Source organism: Ursus arctos, unplaced genomic scaffold (assembly GCF_023065955.2).
Source record: "Ursus arctos isolate Adak ecotype North America unplaced genomic scaffold, UrsArc2.0 scaffold_7, whole genome shotgun sequence".
In the NCBI taxonomy this organism is placed as follows: Eukaryota; Metazoa; Chordata; class Mammalia; order Carnivora; family Ursidae; genus Ursus; species Ursus arctos.
Genome location: NW_026623089.1, coordinates 7,931,947 through 7,954,420, shown reverse-complemented (window position 1 = coordinate 7,954,420; position 22,474 = coordinate 7,931,947). Strand labels below are relative to the sequence as shown.

General features: G+C 48.6%; 1 protein-coding gene across 1 annotated transcript in view; it reads right to left on the bottom strand.

Moving 5' to 3' along the window:
* The window catches only part of CPXM2 (carboxypeptidase X, M14 family member 2), a 130,902-nt gene that overhangs the window by 13,263 nt on the left and 95,165 nt on the right, over window positions 1-22,474 (bottom strand). Inside the window, exons 7-11 of the mRNA XM_026494334.4 lie at window positions 15,990-16,078; window positions 9,144-9,267; window positions 7,322-7,518; window positions 6,136-6,315; window positions 173-470 (exon numbers count right to left, since the gene is read on the bottom strand). Coding sequence (XP_026350119.3) covers window positions 173-470; window positions 6,136-6,315; window positions 7,322-7,518; window positions 9,144-9,267; window positions 15,990-16,078 — 888 coding nt within the window. The remainder of the gene's footprint in view (window positions 1-172; window positions 471-6,135; window positions 6,316-7,321; window positions 7,519-9,143; window positions 9,268-15,989; window positions 16,079-22,474) is intronic.

Here is a 22,474-nt window from a genome sequence, read left to right as displayed (position 1 = left end):
AAGGATTAAGGAGGAGTCTGTGCAGGAGTCAGGAGCGCTGGCACCCTGTCAAAGGCCGACTGCAGTAGCTACTATCCCCATGACAGATGATAAGGGCAGGCTGGGTCCCCCCCTGTCCCCGCCGTCCATTACATTGAGCTCCACAGCGACAGCAAGGCCATCAGAGACTTACTTCCGGCGACAGTGTGCCAGGAGGCCCCATTGACAGTCCCGTCCTCTTTCTGGAAGTCCTCTGTGTGACATACCCTCCGCCTGGCATCGGTCATGAGGCGGTGCGTGGAGGCATAGGAGTAGGCCAGCCAGCGGAACACGTGGTCGTCAGGCGTGGGGCTGGGCTCCTGCGTCTTCCACAAGGACCGCACCATGTCGTAGGGGTACGCCACCACCAGCTCGCCCCCCTGCAGGTTGCCGCCCAGTACAAAGGGAATTTTTTCCATCCAGGCTATGACAGCCCTGGTCTCCACCGCCACCTGCGAGCACGGCAGATTTAAACAGGCTTTGATGAATACAACAGGAAGGAAACTGCTTTCTCTCCCTACTTTCCAAACAGTGACAGAGTTGAAAGAGCAACCAATTTATGGAATACTTGTAGCAAAAATGCAGAATTTCAAAATCGGTCCGAGGAAAACTGGACTTGGTGCAAATCATGGATAAAGAAAGAGAAATCTAGGGAAGTTTCTTTTCTGTAGGAATATTCTAGTTAACGCCCAGAGGGAAAGACAGAGTTAGCCTAAAAACACTTGGCAACACCAATGAATCAATGGGCCAGGCATGTTCATCCCTGGCTCCAAAGAGCAGAGAAGGAGCGAGAACCAACAGAATGTGTCTCCCAAGAGAAGAATATACACCTCAAAGAAAAATATCAACCAGGAAGAGGACCGAGCCTCTCACCCAGGGGCCGGCGGCCCTTCTCTGCAAAGGACCAGATGGGAAATACTTTAGGTTTTGAGGGACCTGCGGTCTCTGTCCCAGCTACCCAACGCTGTCCTTGTAGCAGGAACGCACCAGAGACAATATGCAGATGAACAGGGCTGCATTCCAATAAAGCACCATTTATACCAACAAGCCTGGGCGGGAGTAGCCCACCTACAGGCTGTCGCTTGCCACCCCTGTTCCATGGAGCCTAGGCTGGTCTACATCTCTTTGCCAATTTATAGGAAACACAGAAGCACAGGTTACATGACATGGTAAGTATACGGCTGGCAGCACCCAGACAGCGGAAAATGCGACAAGATGATCTAGTCGCTGATAGCCTAGTTGTTACAAGATAAGCAATGAGCTGAACGACAGCAAAATTTCAAGGATAAAAGGCAGGAAGTGAAACAGGAGAAAACTAAAGGTTAAAGGAAACTGGAAAGTCAACACACCTGATCACAATGAGGAAGCTTGAGTTGGCTAAACCACAGGAGGGGCGCCTGGGTGGCTAGTCGGGTAAGCAGCCAACTCTTGAGTTAGGCTCAGGTCGTGATCTCATGGGTTGTGAGACTGAGCCCCCCCGCCCCCCGGGCTCTGCACTCAGTGCGGAGACTGCTTGAGATTCTCTCTCTCCCTCTCTCTCTGCCCCTTGCCCGCTCTGTCTCTCCAAAACAAATAAATAAATCTTAAAAAAAAAAAAAAACACCTATGAGAGGGAGAATGATAATAGGGCAAATGTGAACCCTGACTGGATATTTTATAATACTAAGAAATAACTGAGCTTGATATGATAATGGTAACTGTTCACGGTTTTAAAAGAGACTCTGAGCTTTTAGAAATACTTACTGAAATATTTGCAAATGAAATGACACCACTCCTGGGATTTGCCTCAGTAATTCTGGAGAGGAGGAGAAAGTGGGTACAGATGTAGATGGTACGTGAACGGACGGGTGTTGAAATTGAGATGGGCAATGGGGGCCCTGAAAGCTTTTGCTCCAATTCTGTATGACTGGCATTTTTTTATGGTAAAAAGTTGAAAGAAAGAGAGAGAGAGGGAGGGAGGAAGGGAGGGAGGAACTGACAATGTTAGAAGCAAAAATTAGAAAGCCTGACATGGTCAATACTGATATGAATTCAAAAATTTATCCTAAGTTACTGATTCCTGTGAAGAGAATTCCAGCAGAATAAAATTTGATAATGGTAAAGAAATAAACACTGGAAATGGCTTAGCTACGCAGTACAGAAAGCTGACTGAGGAATGAAACTGACTTGATAGGATTCATTAAGGTTTTTGTTCCTAAACACATCAGGGCTCTGGATGGGACTCCATGTAGCACTTGGCTCATTACACAGTATCATTGCTGGTCCATGCTTGTCCTCTTCTCTACGTTGATACAATAAACACCCGTAAACCCACCATCCACGCCCCAAACCAGATCTTACGGACAATTTCTGCATAATACGTGATTCCCTCTGCCCCATCCTCCTGCTTCCCACTCAGAGGTAACGTATCCTCAATGACATGCTTCTCATTCTTTTTGTTTTATCCTATATGTGTATGCTTAAGAATATATTATTTGGTTTTACTTGCTTTTGATCTTTTAAAAAGGGGGTAACCACACTGTTGTCTTCTGCCATTTGTTTCTCTCGATTCATGTTTCCAAGGCGCGTCTGGATTATTGCCTAAAGCTGTAGCTCAGCCCCTCCCACTCTGGTATGAGGATGTCATCGTTTAATCTGTCCTTGTGATGGTGGGCATACAGGTAATTTTCCATTTTTTGCTGTACCGAACAGTGTTGTTTGAGCTTTCTTCTGGCATACATGTGCTGAAATTTATCTTGCATAAATCACCAGAAGTGGGACGGCAGAGTCATAGGAAATACACATATTTCACTTTACAAGATAATCAAATTATTTTCCGAAGTCACGGTGCTAATTTACACTTGCACCCACTATGCCTGAGAGATCCCCTGGCCCCATACCCTCTCCAACGCTCAGCTACCGTCAGACTTCTTAATTTGCCAACCAGTGGGTGTAAACTGTTCTCTTATTTGCATTCCTTAGTACTAGGAAGGCTGAACATATTTTCATGTTTATTAACCATGTTTCCTCTTCCACAAATTGCCTCTTCCTATTCTTTTTCCCATTTTTCTATTGGGCCGTTTATATTTTTCTTATTTGTTATTCTCTATGTATTTTAAAGTTTTAATTCTTTTCCAATTACCTAATTTGCAAATAATTTCTCTCGGTTTTTAGCTTCTCTCTTACGGTTTTAAAAATTTTGATGAGCAAGCTTTCTTATTTCGATGCAGTTGAGTTTATTAATCTTTTATTTTATGATTAATGTCATTTAAAATAGCCTTCTTCACCCTGAAACTAGTTATCTGTATTATAAAATTTCACTAAGAGATTTTACTGGGAGTGATTATTAAATCCTACCAAATGATTCTTTCTACAGACAAATCCCTTCATATTTTTCTTCTTGGTGTTTCTATCATTTCACTGGTTTCTGCTCTGATTTTCAATCACGATCTTTATACATTTGCGGGGGGGCTCTTCTGTTATTTGCGTGCTAGTTTCTTTAGCTAATTTTTAGCCTTTCTTCTTTGGAATATAATCATTGAAAGGTATAAAATTCCTGAAAGCACATGAGTTTTTGTGGCACACCGCAAATTTTGATATGTAACGTTTTCATTACTGTTGGGTTCTAACTATTTTTTACTTGCCAGTACAATCTTTTTCTTTGACTCGTTATTTAGAAGTATGTGTTTTTTTTAATTTTCTTAAAGACGTGGTGATATTTTCATTAACCTTATTACTATCTTCTGGTTGGACAGTATGTTGGTGAGAGCACGATGGTCTGACTCCTATTCTCTGAAACTGGTTGAGATTTCCTTTACAGCCCAGACATCGTCAATTTTTGAAAACTATATTATAGTTTTTTTTTATATTATACACTATATTATTACCTGCCTAGTGGTTGTAGAATTCTTACAGATCCCTACGTCAAGCCTGTTGACTGCTTTTCAAGTCGTTTTCTTTGCTGACTTCTTACCTAACATAAGCACAACTGAAAAAGATATTGGTGGTGGCAGATCTGTGAGATTCCCTGTGTGTTTCCCAAAAACAAGCAGCTCAGAAAGCTAAATTCTAGTCTTAAAGCAAAGACTGATAGTCAAGGGCTTTCTATGACTATGCTGAATAATTCCTTATTTCTCATAGCCTCAGGGCCAAGAACGCTGGCAACCATATTCCAATTCTGGTCCAAGAGTTCCCAAATTACAACATCACTTGAATTCTCAGCTTTACCAGTCGTCATTAGGATGTTAGGGTTTTTTTTGTTTTTTTTTTAAAGATTTTATTTATTTATTTGACAGAGATAGAGACAGCCAGCCAGAGAGGGAACACAAGCAGGGGGAGCGGGAGAGGAAGAAGCAGGCTCATAGCAGAGGAGCCTGATGTGGGGCTCGATCCCAGAACTCCGGGATCACGCCCTGAGCCGAAGGCAGACGCTTAACCGCTGTGCCACCCAGGCGCCCCAGTACGTTAGCTTGAAAGAAAAGAGTATGTGGGTGTGGGGGGGATTGTATAGGATGGAATTAGGAAATCTGAGAGAGAACACAAAAGACTCCATGGCCTTGAACTCTTTACCTGCCCGTGGGCCCCCTAACCACAGATACTGCCACTGTCTGTCTATACCACTTCACTGGTTGCTTCTTGAGGGCCTGGATAACACCATCCTGCGTGTCCCTAAATGAGGCAATTGTGCTGGCCTTCCTCCAGTAAGTGGTGCCCACCCATGCGGCGGGCTGGAGCCCCAAGGCAGAGCGGGGGAGTTGCTTTCTATCCATTCCTCATTTCTTCCTTGATTCCTCAGGAACAGAAGCAAGTTATTTTTATTTTTGTTTTTCTTGAGCTTGCAATGTGCTTGTCTAAAACACAGCATTTTCCAGCCTTCCCCGCAGTGGGTTGATAGCATGTTTTGACTAAATTCTGGCCAATGAGATTGAAGCATAAGCATTATGGAGGAACTCTAGGAACGACTCTTAAAATTAACCGCGTTGTCTAAAAGGAGGGTCTTCTTTTTTCTTTTTTGTTTTTTTCTTAACTCTTGCTCCCCTCTTCCTTCACAGACATGACAGTTGGAGCACCCGCTGCCATCTTGGATTTTGATCTTGAGAATGGAAGTCACGTGCTAACATGGCGGAGGCAGAAAGACAGATGAGTCATTGGTTCTTGATGCTCACAGGGCTTCTGGCGGGCCGGGCTTCTATCATCTGCCTTTACGGTCCTCATTAGGCTGTTATTTTGGTTTTTCCATTGTTCCCACTGAACCTAACCCTAACTCACATAAGCAAGCAAGGCAGCCCTCCTGAAGGACAAACACAATCAGAGGTCAGGGGTAGAGGTAGGCGGCTATGCGTAGAAGAGGCAATGAAAGGTGTGCAAAATTTTCTGAAAATTCTTTCTCCAACACACTCTACAAAAGAAGACGGGAAAATTGGGGGGAAACATTTCTCATTCAATGATTTTTTTTTCTTTCCAAAGAAGCACTACACACATACATAATCTGTGGGGACTTATTAAAATAAAATTAAGGTCTCTCAAGCAATCGGTAAGGTCTAAGGACAATTTCATAGCAATTCCATAGCACTGCCAAGGCTGCAGATAATAGGATAGTAATGACGCCACAGAATTCAGGGGCAGGGTTTTCGGCTTTTTGTTGTTGTTGTTGTTGTTGTTTTTATTTATTTTTTTTATTTATTTTTTATTTTTTTAAAGATTTTATTTATTTATTTGACAGAGATAGAGACAGCCAGCGAGAGAGGGAACACAAGCAGGGGGAGTGGGAAAGGAAGAAGCAGGCTCATAGCGGAGGAGCCTGATGTGGGGCTCGATCCCATAACGCCGGGATCACGCCCTGAGCCGAAGACAGACGCTTAACCGCTGTGCCACCCAGGCGCCCCTGTTGTTGTTGTTTTTAAAGCCCTGTGTGGTTGTAAAGAAATCTAATTCAATGATTTCTCTTTTATGAAGAATATCTGCAAATATCAACGTTAAAGGTAGTTATTATCTAGCACACTTCCCCACTTCGGGAGAAAACATGAAAGAAAAAAAATGGTTTTGTCTTGTTCTTAAATGTCAGATCCGCTGCAAATACCAGCGGGTGTTAACTTTGGCCTTCCACTGCTCTGCAGATGATGGGGTATTTTTACTCACCGTGGCATTTTCAGACAGAAACCACTCAGGGATTGCAATATAGTGATTGGGAACTTTCCTTGCAATGTTCTTTCGGTCCTCTGCCTCCCAGAGCAGTGTGTTTAGGTCGGGGAAGTTGTTGTTGATGTCGATGCCATCATGGGTCCAGCGCCCCAGGGACCAGCCACCCAGCTCTGAGCCCTGGAAGACAATTCCAAAGGGGAGGGACCCGCAGGCTTCCAGACTTCTCTCACACAAGACGTCCCCATCTCCACGCCCACCATCCCCACCCGGGTGTGTCTCTAAGCCTCACAGGTCCTCTGGTCCAAAGACAGCACCCAGGAGGGAACACTGAAGCATCTTCTAGTACTGCTTGGTGGGTGGTGGGTAATATCACCAAATCACCCCAAGAAGGAATGTAGAGCCTCGCCCCAGACACATGGCCATGTTCAAGAAGTATTACATCCCTTCCCTTCTACCCCCCACCCCCAGAGAGCTTCTAGACTAGTCAGATGAAACTCTGAGTAGGAACGAATCCAAGAGCCCAACATTGCAAAATCAACCATCACCTGGCTAATGCATTCTCCCTGCCGTGCCCACGAGTCTGGCTCACAAACCCTGACCAAGGGACCTTGCAAATCGGGCACTGAAAATCCCCAACCAACACTGTACCCACAAACACAACCATAATTCTATATTCTAAGGCTTGCATGTGATAGGTACCAAGTACAGTTTTCCACTTTATTCCCAGATAATACTAGTAATAGTCTACACATAACTGTAACCTACACAAAGTCGACATCGTAAGTAGAACATGAAATGTAAATGATATATCGGAATAATCAAAACAACTCTTCTCAGAGCACTGAGAGGATTATAGGCAACAATCGAATTAAAGGGCCTCCTTGATTATGTGCTCGATCAATGTTCAGTTAATTTATTCTGTCCTATTGTAATCATTGAAAATGCAATCTGTATTACTCCTTCGTGCTCATTTTCTCCAGTTTGTTGGCAAGTCCACCTCTCCACTGCCCACGGTTCTCAACTCCTGCTTTGCGTCTCTCATGAACCCTGTGAGCTTCCCTGTCTCAGCAGAGAGACACTGACAGGGAAGCCAGTGATATGAGACTGAAATCGACTCAAGGCCCAGCATGCTCTGCGGCGGGGGCCTAACTGCTGCCCTGGGTGAGGGGAGTGGCATCCTTACCCCTTCGTAGGCCTTCTCGTAGCCGTCGGGGTTGAGGGAGGGGAGGATGTGAATCCGGGTCTCCTCCACCAGATGGACGATGCGTGCGTTGTGGGCCAAGTACTCTTGGCACAGAAACTGCATCAGCAGAAGGGTCAGCTCCCGGCCCAGCACCTCGTTGCCGTGGGCCCCGGCGATGTAGTGGAACTCCGGCTCGCCTTTACTCAAAGACGGGAAAAAACACAGGTTCTTATCGATGCTTCTAGCAGAACAGCCCTTACCATTTTTTTAAAAACACTTTATTTATTTATTTGACGGAGAGAGAGACAGCAGGCTAGAGAGGGAACACAAGCAGGGGGAGTAGGAGAGGAGAAGCAGGCTCCCAGCGGAGCAGGGAGCCCGATGCGGGGCTTGATCCCAGAACCCTGGGATCATGCCCTGAGCCGAAGGCAGACGCTTAAATGACTGAGCCACCCAGGCGCCCCAGCCCTTACCATTTAGGAAAAAAAAAAATCTGAGTAGTAAGTAGTATCAACTTACAATTTTACCGCATCTCTTCTTTCAAATAGGCCCCCAAATTATATCACTACACTTTTTTAAAATTCCCAAATAGGCATATAAGAAAATGTGCAGAAAATCTTCAGCGATACCAGCCCCTGGGTAATCATGTTTATTCTTATTCAGCAAGAAGGGAGAAAGTAACACAGTGCGTAAGGTTTAAAATTTACAAATTAAACACAAGCCATGATTTTTCTCTTTTGGGAGGCAATCATTCTTCTCAAAAGAAGGTCCTATTAAACTTTACAAGGACACAAAGCAGGAAACAGATCAGCAGGGACATTGGCACTGACACAATTTTGTAAGGGGGCTCCTTTGAGTTTTTCCTCCTCCGAGCTCAGCTTTCCCAGCGTTGGGGCTTATCAGTGCCCGGCAGGGGCTGACAATACTTCTTCTCTCACAGGCAAAGCTACTGCTTTTGAGGAAATGTGATTTTACCTAGGATAAAGTCCTTACCCTTTCAAAGAAACTCCTACGAGGAACTCCTGAAATAGTGACAACTTTGTAGTTGAATGAAGCAGACGAATCTCAGACTTAAAAATTGGTGGATTTCTAAAGGACTCATAGATTTCCCGAAAAGAAAACCAGAGAAACCCCTCTGACCCAGAGGAGAATCCAAGGAACTGGGATTCAGGAGTAACTGAAAGAGAAACGGCTAAAGATAGGAAATGCTCAAAAATGGAATTGAAATAAAAAAATATTAGGGGACCTCCCTCAAAACTTAAGCCATTAAGGCCTGAAGTCCAGAATTTCCTTCCATAAAAGGATTTGGTCCTAACCGTCTCTGGCCACTTTTTTCTTTGGTCAGTGTGACCAAAGTGTGGCCTCAGAGCTGGAGAACAGAATTAAATGTGGTTCAGGGGCGCCTGGGTGGCTCCTTCGGCTCAGGGCGCGATCCCGGCGATCTGGGATCGAGCCCCACGTCAGGCTCCTCTGCTATGAGCCTGCTTCTTCCTCTCCCACTGCCCCTGCTTGTGTTCCCTCTCTCGCTGGCTGTCTCTATCTCTGTCCAATAAATAAATAAAATCTTTAAAATAAATAAATAAATGTGGTTCAGTTGGAGAAAAGGCAGGTATCCCTACCTTAAATAAGTCAACAGCTCATATCACAAGATAAGAGAGCGCTTCACAGAACCAAAATCTGCAGAACCTGTCTGTGTGCGAGTGGTGCGTGGACAGCTCCTGGCCTGTTTCAGGAATGTTCTCACAGGGGTGAGCCATCTCCTGGCTCTTTAAGAAGGCACCGGGCATGGAGGAACAGGTGGATCACAGAGGGGCAACCTCACCGACTTCGTGCTCCCCAGGGTGGTCGGAGATCTCCACGGCATACAGCTTCAGGCCCTGGTGGCTCTTGCCGATGTTGTAAATTCTGGTGATGTTAGGGCACATTTCGTTCACAACCTTCATCAGCTGAAAAACAAAACCAAGTTAAGGCTCGAAGCAATGATGGCTGTGCATGAATGGCACAGAGCTCCCAAGACAGCCACCTGCTGTTCCCCTCCCACGGCCCCCCTGCATGCCCTCACCCTCCCTAAACACCAGCGCTAACCCCTCTGCCTGGAATATTCTCCTCGGGTTGTGCTTATCACCTCCTTTGGCTGGGGTCTTACCCTTTTACTGTGGTTTCCTGTTTTCCTTTTGTCTCCTCACTAGACTACAGATCCTTCTTTTAAAAGATTTTATTTATTCATTTGACACACAGAGAGAGAGAGAGCACAAGCAGGGGGAGCAGCAGGCAGAGAGACAGGGAGAAGCAGGCTGCCCGCGCAGCAAGGAGCCCGATGTGGGCCTCGATCCCAGCACCCTGGGATCATGACCTGAGCCGGAGGCAGACGCTTAACTGACTGGGCCACCCAGGCATCGCAAGACTACAGATCCTTTAAGGGACAGACTGAGCCTTCGATCTCCATAACGCTGCCTAAATAAATATTTATTCCTGAATATCAATTTTTTCTCACAATTTAATGAGCATCTTTGATGTGTCAGGCTGAGGAAAGACACGGCTCCCACCCTCCTGGAGCTCACAGTGCAGCAACAGAGGGGAGCCGTTTGATGACCCAATTCACGGATGCTAAGTAAGAGGGTGTAGGGAAGCCATGATAATGGTGGGTCACATGGTGAAAGAGTGAGGAAAGGGGGCTTTGATGAGAAAGTCGAATTAGATATATGTTATTTCCTGAATTTTATGTTTGAAGTTGAACTCGTTAGACAGACAGCTTCGGTTTGAGGGGATGAGACGAGCTGCCAGAGGACGTAAGGAGGGCTCTGCTAGTCACAGGAGCACAGGCTGCCCTCGAGAGGAAGGGGGGGCTGACGATAAAGGACTCTCGTCCGCAGCAGGGCAAAAGCAGAAACCCACCCTCAGTGGAGAGACTGCACGTGAGGGAAACGTAGCTTCCAGGCCCGTCACGGTGGGGACACATACATGTTGCAGGGCTGAAGTGTGACCACGCGCACAGCATCACATCTTCCCAAGGGACACAGAGATAATGTCACTAATGATGTCAACCATTGCATTAGCCACACATTCTATTCCTTCCCTAAATTTCACTGTCTTGACCACCAGGTGAAGTAGGTAAGGCAGAGGTGACGGTCCCCATTCTACAGATACGGAGACTGAGGCTCAGAGAGACATGGAGTGATTTGCCCACGGTCACCCAGCTGGTACCAGGTGCTTCAGACTCAGGGCTCTTCTCTGTCCCTGAAGGTGCAGCAAAGCAATGACATGAGCACATCTCTGCCGCCTGTTTTGTCAGCTGCACATCACGACCGTTCTGAAAATGGCCGCAGCGCCATCGCCAGCTGATCTGAGGCCCCGCATCCTTGTCCCTGCAGACTGCAGTCATCCTCATCTACCAGCATCGACCTCAGCAAATCCTGAGCAGAAGGTGATCCACTGCCTTGGTTCGGATCAATGACTAGTTCTGCACGCACAGCCCCTCGAGTCACCCTTAAAAACGCAGCAAACACAACCACTCAGCATGGAGCTTGGCTGTCCCTTAATGCCCACCCTCCTCCTCCATCCAATCAGCTGCAGGAGCAACATGCCACCTGTGTTAGAGATTGTGACCTTGACACTGGAGAACAAACTCCGCCTTCCGCTGGATGCACACTTAGCCATGGAGACATCTGTCGGTATGGGATGGCCTCAGCCGTGACTCACCAGTCACCTCTGCATACTGCAGCCATCCTAGCACTTTCCTCCGGCCCACATTCCCTCCTTGTGCTGAGGTGTCACGGGCACCTTTACACATGAGAATGAGGACACAGGCATTTCAGGAATCTCCTTTATGAAGGTTCTTTACAGTTCTCTCTGCACAGACAGAAATTCTCTCTGAAATGCCAGGAAGGGTTTCTCCAGTGGCCACCCTCCCCATTAAAGACCTGGCTGGGGGTCCACCTTGCTTATTCCTGAAAAGAGTCAAAGATGTCTTATTGGAGTTGCAGTCTTGATGGTTAAAATGACAGTAAAGACTAGAACTTCTTCCTGGCCTCAGAGCATGCATTCTCTTTTTTTTTTTTTTTTTAAAGATTTTATTTATTTATTCGACAGAGACAGAGATAGCCAGCGAGAGAGGGAACACAAGCAGGGGGAGTGGGAGAGGAAGAAGCAGGCTCATAGCGGAGGAGCCTGACGTGGGGCTCGATCCCATAACACTGGGATCACGCCCTGAGCCGAAGGCAGACGCTTAACCGCTGTGCCACCCAGGCACCCCATCAGAGCATGCATTCTCAGTGGGGGCAACATTACCCCCCAGGAGGCAAAAACTGGTTGTCTGGGCGAAAGGCCTCACACACCACAATGCTTTGTGGCCCTCCAAAGCTCAGCCCTACCCAACAAAATCTTACTCGTTAATATTTAATATAATGGGTGGAGGATAATTAAGAAAGTGTCTAAAAAGCCTCGGGGGGGGGGGTGATAATGAAACCAGGTTGAGAATGATCACTACACAGCGCCTGGGTCTGCAGAGTCTGAGCCTCATTGAGACTCTGTTTCCTCATCCCCAAGATGCGCATACACTTTGCTGACCTCGTATCTACTGAATCCTGGGCTCTGCTGCCCTCCTCCTCTGCAGGACGGAGAAACAGAGCTCCTTCCTCTAGCAGCTCAGCTTCCAGTAATAGACAAGAAGGGACTTCTGCATAAAGGACGCTACGATGACAGGCACGACGGCACTTGCTGTGGTGTTTCACCCTTTCCCGGGGGCACTAAGCCCGGAGATGTCCCAGTGCTCCAGGGCAGGAAGGCAGCGGGGGAGAGCAAGCTCCATCTGCCCCCTCCGCACCCTGGGACGTTCTGCAGCATCACAGTTACAACTATGGGGACAGTGTGGAAAATGGCTTGTGATCCAAAATTAAGTCAGGAAGCAAGGCAAAATTATCACCATCCTCGCATTAAAATCGTATGAACTCTGTGAATGCAGAACCTGAAACTCTGGACAGGAATGGGGGGAAATGCAGATGGTTGATTTTCAAGGGTCAGTGGTTTCAAGGGACATTGACCTTAGACTTTGGGTTTGCATTTGATGTTGACATAACATGGTTTCTCCAAAGAATTAAAATGTTTTTAAAAAGGGTATCGGCGGGCGGAGGAGGGGGGGCTGCCTGGGTGGCTCAGTTGGTTGGGCGTCTGCCTTCGGCTCAGGTCATGATCCCAGGGTCCTGGGATCGAGCCCCATGTCGGGCTCCCTGCTCCGCTTGGAGCCTGTTTCTCCCTCTCCCTCTGCTCCTCCCCCCTGCTCGCTCTCTGTCTTGTGCGCTCTCTCTCTCAAATAAATAAAAAATCTTAAAAAAAAAAAGGGGGGGTGGGGGAGAAGAGAAAAAATCCCCTTCCACCAGCTTTATTCATTTGCCTGAGAAACAGGCACTGCATCTGGTCCCGTGGAGAAGGAATCTCAGAGGGCGGGGGGGGGGGGGATGGTGGTAGGAGGTGGGCTTGTCCGGGTCCACAGGCCGGCTGCCCTGCCCTGGCATCTTGCCACCATCGCCCTCCGCCGCCTGGGCAGGCTCAGCTGCTGCCCCACAGCCTGGTGCCCCTGACCCGCCTTCACTGCCCTGGAAACAACGCCCTTAGCTGGCCGCCTTCGACCCATGTCTGCATTACACCCTACCTCATGGCCAGCCAACCCGACTTCCTGGACATGGCGCCCTGACAGCATCATGCCCAACACCAAAGTCAAATCATGAACCTTTTCTTCAAAACCACTTATTTTCCTCCCTTTGTGGACGGTACCCCACCCTCCTCGGAACCTTGCCAGACCCCTCTCTCTCCCCCAACTCATTCCAACAGGGGACCTAGGACTAGCCAGTCCTCCTCAGAGCTGCCTCTCTCTCATCCCTCTTCAGGCCTGGTGGCTGCTCTCCTGGGGACCGCGGCCGTCCCCACCAGTCCACTCCCCACATGCCTTCCAGATGGATCTCCCCAAAACACTGCTGTGCCATGTAAAAATCTCTGATCCTCAGACTCCAGACAAAAGCTTCTCCCAGCACGCAGGCAAACCTCCTCTCCCAGCAGACTGTTCCAGAAGCATACCATTCTGCTCCTACCACCATCCCCTTGCTCTTGGCTGCCTGGAGTGCCCTCCCTTCTGTCTCCACCCACCTAAGGCTGGCCAAAGGCCCTGGACCACAGCCGACCCCATCTGCACCCAAACCCTCCCCAACCAGGCCCACTGGGCCAGTCATTTCTCCCTCCTACCCCCAAATATCTCCCCTGGAAGGACCTCCGATGTACATATTTATCTAGTACACATTACCGGTTTATGACAAAGTGACAGTCTCTGCCCTCGTGGTCCTAAATGAAGGAGAAGTATATAGACAAAGAGGTGACCCAGCAGTTAGAAAGGGTGTCACATGCTGTGAAGGCTGGAGCACTCCTAGAGGGACAGACTCACTCTGCCTGGCGACATCAATGACCTGCAACCTGCTCTTTGCCCTCCCCTTCCCTTCCCATCCCACCCGCTGGGGCTCCCCCTGCAGGAGAACAGCGCCTTAAGTCAGTGCTCTAGAAATATTTCCTGCGCACATTCTTAGCATTTCCCATGCAATATGTTTTTCTATTTTCTCTTTTCTCTTCCTGCTCCACTGCTGTTTCTCTCTCTCTCTCTCTCTTTTTTTTTTTTTGTTTGTTGGAAATGTCTCTCTCAATACTAGGATAAACCAACATTTTTTTTTTTTTCTGAAGTAGAAAGATTTCTATAGTAACCCAGCAGACTCCATACGGGGAATTGCTAAAAATGCTGGCTTCTTTCTCGTCCCCGGGAGCCAGGAATCCAAATGGCAAATCGCTTCCGGCTTGAACACCCTTCAGGATTGATAGCTGTTCCCCTGAACAGTTTCCACCTGGGGGTCACCCACCATCCCCTGCAGGGGCTGCACCGACCATTCCAAGTGTCCCCTTGGCTCTACATCACCAAGTGATGGTGAGCAGAGTTGCCCAGGGCAATAAAGTACACTCCACTAGCGCTCCTTTTCTGGAAGGACTCCGGTCTTCCACACGGAACAACTATTTAAAGACACCAGCTACCCAGAGTCTCTGTGCAGTGGCTCATTTTACATGCATTTAGATTCATTGCTTTTGACATTAATTGCACCAGCTGAGTGGATATTTGCCCAGCTTCTGGGCTCGAAAGATAGCCTGAGATGTGCAGTGAGCAAGCTGAATTAACCCACAAGTGCTCCGTAAAATGGAACGGTGCGCAGGGTCCTACGAATGCCAGAGAATGCAGAGCAGCAGGGACGATTCACAGAGCTCAGGCCCAGATGCACTGTCCTGATTTCCGAAGAGCAAGAGAGCAAGACAATCTCCTTAGCATGTCCCACCTCTCGGTCTAGGCTGACGGGTGTCTGGAAGCTCTGTGTGCGTGTCTCAGATTAAATGACGTTGAGACAAACTGGGTTTGTTGATTCCCTGGGATGAGGCGGAGAGGCGTCTGGGCTTAGTCTAATGGCTCCAACCTCAGGGACGTCTCTGGCACTTGGACTGGGCGGCTGGCTCCTTCTCTCGGCACCCGTGAGCCCGTGCTTTGAGCCTGGCCAATTTGCCCTTGGCGAGTCCTTGTTCTGTAAATGTGTTCGTGAGGCTATCTCTCCATTCTGTCTCTTCAACCAGATTCTCAGGTATCCAAGGGTTTCTTATTGGTCAGCGCCCCCTGAGCTTTCCAAGCACCACACCGGGGGCAAAGGCTGAACAGGATTTCATAGGCAAAGCACTCCGCATAGGCACTGCTCTTTTAGTCTGTCCTAATAAACGCTAGCCCCTCTCCCTTCGGGCCCAGCATGCAAACACTGTCCACAGCTCGGGATTACTTGGTTTCTGTTACTAAATCTGGGGACAGTCTTGGCTGGGATGGACTTTGCTCCTAAGGGCACTAAAGTACTAAGATATATAAAGGTATCAGGCAGTAGTTCTGACGTCTGCCATACGTTAGAAACCCAAGGAGAGCTTTTAACAATTTAGACCTCCAGGCCCTTCTCCTAAGGATTCTGCTTTAAAAAGTGGCCTGAGATGGAGTTCCAGTACAGATATTTTCCCAAATTTCCCTAGGTGATTCTGTTATACAACCAAGATAGAGAATGAGAGAATGAATAACAAGGGGTGGAGTTCTAGATTTCCTTGGTGACCGGGCTTCCCCATCAGTAAGGTCAGGAAACAGTCCCCGCCCTCCTAGGGTGGTCAGGAGGGCTGACCATGTTGACACAAGTGAACTGCTAACACAGTAAATTAACACAGGTCCTGCGTGAAGGCTTCCTGCTGTTACTTTCATCCGTGGTGTTCTAGATCCTTTTTCTTCTTTAACTCTGCCTATGGCGAACATCCTCAAGTCAGTTATCCCTCACACACACAGTGAGTCTTAAGAACTATTAATAAATCAAAAAAGTTTGGGTCCAGAAAATTCTGTTTCAACCAGTTGCTGGAGAGGGAGCCTTCCTCTGGTCCCTGGAACCCCAAGGAGGCATTCTCAACCTAGAAACTACAAGCATTCAGTGTGGCTTCAGAAAACCAGATCATTCAGAGTCCTATACCAAAGCACCATCCTAATTTCTAGAAAGGAAAAAAACAAAACCAAAAACAAACAACTCTGTTCTTCGGGGCCCAGGGCAGAATGCTCTTTGAGAAATCTGGAACTTACCTGGCGCATTTCCTTATAGTTGTGGTGCTTAAAATCCAGGTCGTCGGTGGTGGTCATTTCATTCCGTCGGTGATAATAGTTATTCGGATCTAGGGACAGAAATAGGGTTTTGAATTCACTCACGTAATTCGGTTACTTGTGGTAGCTCTGTTTGCCTGTGTCATATGGAGACACAACCCAATCTCCAGCTTCTAACATATGCACAGAGGTGAGAGAGCCAACTTTCGAGAAGCATCTCAGGAGTCAGGATCAGCCAGTGCTGGAAAGGGGCCTGGAGCCAGAATGCTTGGTTCAAATCTCCACTCTTCTACATAAGTGCTGTGTGACCTTGGATAAGTCACTGGAGTAGTCTCTGCCTTAGTTTCTTCTTAGGTACTTCCCTCATTGGTTCACTGTTGGTATGAGTTGGCATAATCTATGTGCCTGGCAAACTGTTGGCTCTGAATGAATGAATGAGTGAATGAATGAATCAGCAAATGAATATCACAACTATATACATAAATGGAAGCTTCTGGAAATACGGTGCACACTATTAGTTACTCACCCAGCATTCAGTCAGTCCACTTCCATCTTTCCTAACAGAAACCCTGTGTGGTTTGGGAATCACCCCAGTGCTTCCAGGAAACAGACCTCGCATCCCAGCTCAGGGAGCCAGCGTGACTGGTGTCAACCAATCAGAGCCCAGCAACGTCCTGGCCATTCTTCCTGGTCCAGATTGAAGGGAAGGACTTTAGTGGCACAGAAGAGTGAGTGAGAATCTCTCCAGAGTAGGGGGCAGAGGGAACCCCACCAGCATCAGGAGCTACTTCCAATCACGTGACTTGTCCAATTCCCTGACTCACTAAGCCAGGGTCTGGGGTTTCTGTTGTTGGAGCTGGAGCACCCCAGCAGGCCATGATCAGGGTATTTTAACACTGGTGGCCTATGGGGACCGGGATTTGGGGGTCTGGAAGGAGATGTCTGCTCTTGACTTGATTCTCTTCCTCATATAAGTTGACCTTTTTCTTTAATACATGTAAACCCTGTTGTTAATATAATTATAAGAACAAAGGACACTCAGAAGAAAGGACAGGCTTGGGAAGAAGAGTGAGGAGGAGGATAAAGGGGAAGAGCCCTCAGTGGGTCTGGAGGTCTTTCCCCAGACCTGACCCACAGTTAGCCCGAGGGCATCTCCCTCTGGGGGATGAAGCCAGAAATCCTGGCCAGCTTCCGACACTGAGAGAAGAGGTGTTTTAGACAGCTGGCTCTCCTAACCCAGACACCCTGTAAGCAAGGCTGGAGACAGCAGCTGTGGGTTTGATCCAAGAGGCTTGAAGGGGGATTCCAGAGGCAGTGGCAGAGTGGTGGGTGACAGAGGGATAAGCGTTTGCCCCGAGTGGTATTGGGAACAGCGGGTCCCCCTTCATGCCATCAAAGGTGTTCCTCAAACCAGCACTCTGACTGCCTGTTCAACCCTGCCCAGACCTACTGAATCAGAATCCACCAGAAAAACAATCCCCACTGACTCCATAGGCTCGCAAGTCTGAGGAGCACCGTGTTGAAGGACCGAGCATGCTGCCAGTAGGAACGAGGCCCTCGAGGCTCACTGCACACAGCCACACGTAACCAACCCTCAGGGGTCACTCAGTTTTCACCTCGAGAACTGAGGCTCCGTGTAATGAGTTGAAAATCACATAAAGACCCACACACCAAAAGCCAGATTTTAATATCCGCAAAAGTATCATTTGCCAATAATACCATGAGAAACAAGGACTGTCACTGAAAGGGAGGAAATGGGAAGGCAGGCTGGCATTTTGTCCAGGAAAGAGCGGAAGCCCATCAGGTTTGGCACAGGCGCCCAAACACGTTCCACGCACTTTCCTTCTGGGAGCGCGGGCTGACCACGCCCAAGCTGCCGCCCTTGGGTTTCCAAAGCTGTATGTTCCAAAGCAAAGATAAAGCAGAGTTTTCACAGTAATTTACACTTCATTTATCCCTATGATGTTCTCTAAGAACTACTCAACACTCCCCAAGTCCCAGAGGCCTCTTTCCAAAACTCTTTAAAGCCCCTTTGTCTTCAAACACAAGTTATGCCTTCAAGGTTCTTAAAAAGGATTGAAGAAAAACTCAGAACTCTAAGTACAAAGGAGCTCCACATTTGGCAACGTTCTGCCTTCCATAAGACTAATCAATTTGCCTAGGGACAAGGGTACAAGTTCCAGAACTGTCTCAAAACCACAGGTCAGTATTCTTCACAATTTCCCAACAACCACATTTTGAGCAAATAATTCTTTGTCAATTGATTCTGATTAGATAAAATTTTATTGAGAACCTATTAAAAGCTCAGTACTGCAGGTAAAGAGATGAGTAGGAGCCAAATCTGGCCCTCTTGGGGCCCAGAGTCTGCAATTCCAGGCAGTTAGTCAAACCACTGGCCCCTTCCTCTTTCTGTGGGCAAAAGACCCCCTTTTCCTGTGGGGAATCTCTTGCAGATGTTCCAGATCAAATTGCCTAGCCCAGCATGCCCAGTTATGAGTATGTGACCTAGGTCCAACCATAAAACACGTATCCTCTACCCATAGTCACTGGCTCAGAGGTGACCCCCAGATCCTAGGATCCAAGCTGGGAATCAGAGGACTTTCCTCCCAGAGCTGTAGGAGAAGAGTCTCCTTCCACCGGAGTTGCTCAGGTGATGGGATAAGCTTGGGGTGTTGATCTCCCTGTCTGTGAGATGGACAGAAGGAGAGGCCTGACTCCCCAAGAAGATCCTGACATCGGAGACTTGTTCTTGCCTGAAGCCAGAGTCAGAGTCAGATCCAGCCCTGGAATTTTCACTTATATGAGCCAAAATCCCTCCCCCCATTAAGCTAATTAGAATAGGGCTTCTGGCATTTGAAACAGAAGTCCTGATTCAGTGTTTGAGGCCTTTATCCACGCAGATGGAGCTTGGGACAATCAGTCTCCTGCTTCCTTTCGAGTGTGTGTTTTCACATGTCATGCGCTGAACACCAGCAGATTCCTTCCAGAATACCTAAGTTACAGGGACAAACTCCTGACGGGGCATGTGGAGCCTAAAACCATCCCCCCAACTTTTCTTCTCTTATTCAGCCATTTAAAGTCCTGCTCTGCCTGAACCTGTCTACTGATTGTACCTTTTGGGGTTGAATTCTGTCCCCTCCCCCAAAAAATATATGTGGGAGTTCTAAACGAGGCACTTCCAAATGGGACCTTATTTAGAGAAAGGGTTTTTACAGAGGTCAGCGAGTTAAAATGAGGTCATTAGAGTGGGCCCTGACCCATTGTGCCTGGTGTCTCTAGCAAGGGGGGTGCAGACACAGAGGTCAGTATGCAGGGAGAAGGCTCTGTGGAGGTGAGGGCACAGATGGGGTGATGTATCTACAAGACAGGGAACCCAAAGACTGCCAGCAGACCGCCCAGAAGCTGGGGTAGAGACAGGGAGCAGATTTTCCCTCACAGCCCCCGAAGGAGCCAGGCCCGCTGATGCTTTGATCTAGGTACAACTTCTGGCCTCCAGGACTGAGACGATAACTTTCTATTACTCCAAACCACCCAGGTTGGGGCACTCTTTACGGCAGCCCTAGGACACTGCTAGGAACCTGGGACACTCCAGCCTCCTTACCACTGTGGACACACCTGCCAGCTCCCTCCACAGGGCTCTTTTCATGACAACAGTGAAAATCCAGACCACACCGCATCCCTGGAAATTCAGGGGAGTACACCGAGATTCTTGGACGGTTCTGTTTTGTTATCTGCTTCTTTGGGGACCTTGCTCAACGGGAGCGGGTGCTCAGTGGGGAGAGGAGACGCTACCTTTGCTGGAAAGGAGGTTCACATGCAATCAAGACGGGGACTCACGACGCCTTTGACTTTCCCGTCCAGAGCAGGCAATCCATAGGGGCAGAGATGGAGGTCATAGGGATGGTGGAGGGGATTGGAAGCGCGTCCACGACGAAGCTTGGAAAGCAGACAGAGCTGGTGCTTGCAGCACGTTGCAAATACACTAAATACCACTGAGCTGTACCTTTAACATGTTCACTGGACGTTACACAAGTTTCACCTCATTATTTTAAAAAAAGGGCTGCCTGCCTCATAGAGTGCTGTCTGAGGACGACAAGGCCACCAGAGGCACAGAGTGACAGCAGCTCTCCCTCTGCCTGCCTCAAGGCCAGCCTCTCCCCAGAAGGGCTGCCACTGTAGCCCTGGGCCCTCCCGAAGCCCCAACACCCCCAGCAGAGATGCCTGGGTGCAGACGGCCTGGTACCAACTGCAGACTGAGCGCCCAAGGGCTGGGCCCCTGGTGACAAGAAGTCACCTCTGCCCACGCCCCACCTGCCTGTTCTTATGACAAGGTCGTTCCAAGAGGAGCCAGGAGGAGAGCTGGGGCCTCTGGCAGAGCCCGTGTCGATGGCAGGTCACTACCATCTGTGGAAGCATCAAACCCGTAGCTGCAAGTGGCTCCAAGCGAGGAGCAGCACGTCACTCAGGCTTATTTTCCTTTCCCCCCCACTTCCTATACTCCTGCCGCATAACAGCTCCGCTGGGCTGCACGCAGAAGCCCGCAACCCCTTGGATCGCTCCGCGGACACTGCCTCTCCAGATAGTCCTGGGGCCAAGCCGCAGCCTGACTGCCAGGAGGAACTCTCAGAAAAGACAGCTGTCAAGAGTGCTGAGGTTTTTTACGGTTCCTCAATAATCAACACGGGGTGGGTGGACCAAGAAGAGAAACCGCAGGTTTATTTGTACTCAACAAGGGCACGTTGCCCTCAGTTGCATGGAGGACAGGCGCTGGGTCCCCCTGAATTGAGAAGGGTTCCCTGGGGGAAAGGATGCCGACACGCTCCCTCAGTTACACTGCGAGAGCTCCGGGGGCAGCAAAGGTGTCTGTCTTCTCCCAGAATCCCTGGGCCCTGCCTCAGAAGAACGGCACATCTTACATCTTTGATGTACGAATGCATGAGTGAGGAATGAATGAATGGGTGGACGGATGCACAGAGACCCCAATCAAGTTATCTAGGAAAGACTACTTATGAAAAGGATAACACTCTCTGGAGCCAGGAGAGCTCTGAGAAGGGGCCCACTTCATGCTGTGATGCTATTCCCTATCTCCATGGCGGAACGAAGACAGGGAGGTAGGGCGGAGGGGCTGGTGAATGCCAGCCACATCCTCGGGACTGAGGACAATTATGGGACATTATGCCATTTCTGGGTCTCCAGTGTGCTAGTTTTCTAGGACTGCCAGGACAAAATATCACAAACTAGGCAGCTTGGACCAAAGTACCCTCTCACAGTTCTGAAGGATCAAGGCATGGGGGGAGCTGTGCATGCTCAAGGGTCAAGGAGAGGAGATTTCTTGCCTCTTCCTAGCTTCTGGAAGCTGCTGGCCACCTTGGCTTATAGCCATATCATGTCAATCTCTGCCCCTGTCGTCAAATGGTCTTGTCCCTCTGTCTCTCTGTTTTCTCTTCCTAAGGACACCAGTGATTGGATTTAGGGCCCACCCTGATCTTAACCACATCTGCAAAGACCCTCTTTCCAAATAAGATCACATTCTGAGGTCCCTGATGGATAGGAATTGGGGGGATGCTATTCAACCCAATGCAGTCCCTCATGGCACGCCCGATACAAAGGTCACTGGGGGAGGACCGCCCACCTTTCTGAATGGAGCTACTTTGGTGCAGTAAGAGGTAGGCTTCTTGCCATGTTCCTGAACCCAGGGCAGAAGGGAAGTCTGTGGTTCCCCATGTGACCTGCTATCTCATCCCCAAATCTCAAAGTCCTCTGCACAAGGGGGAGACATGAGAGGGAGGCATTCTGGTTTCTCGAAAAGTAGAGGCTTATCCCCATCAGCAGGTCTAAGAGCACCAGTAGCCTGCACGTTATACACAGAGGACAAAACAAAACCAGGACGAGAAGAAATGAGACATCTTCTCTCCCATCCTCCCACTGTCTATGGGGGCTACTGGCCTTAGAAATGAGTTAGTCACAGAACCAAGTGGTCCAACCAAAAGCAGTAAAAGATGGGGGGAGGGGAAAGTGGGGGAAATGACATTTGTTCTGCACTGACCAAGTAAGGGCACTCTACAAATGGCTCTCACTTAGCCTTTGGGGGTCTGTGCATCAGGACTGAAAGAGCAGATGAACAATGACAAGGAAGAAAGAGCCCAGCCCGCATGCATTCCAGGCGAACAATAGCGACCTGCTCGTGGAACTCATGGCTTCGAAAGGCAAGGTTCCATCAAGCCAGGGTGGGAGGAGGGAGGGGAAGGGAGTTCCCGGTCTCTGTCTAAAAAAGAAACAGATGTTTCAATCCCAATTGTTCCTCCTCTCCCAACCCAGAAGCCCGAGAGACAAGAAGTCAGAGGAAGACTGAGCCAGACAGGAAACGGAAAGCAGAGGAAAGGTCTAGGCTGAAGAGCACCATCTCAGCAGCATGGCGGCGGGCCATGGATCCCATTTGCTGGGATGACCAGGAGTCTTAGGGACAA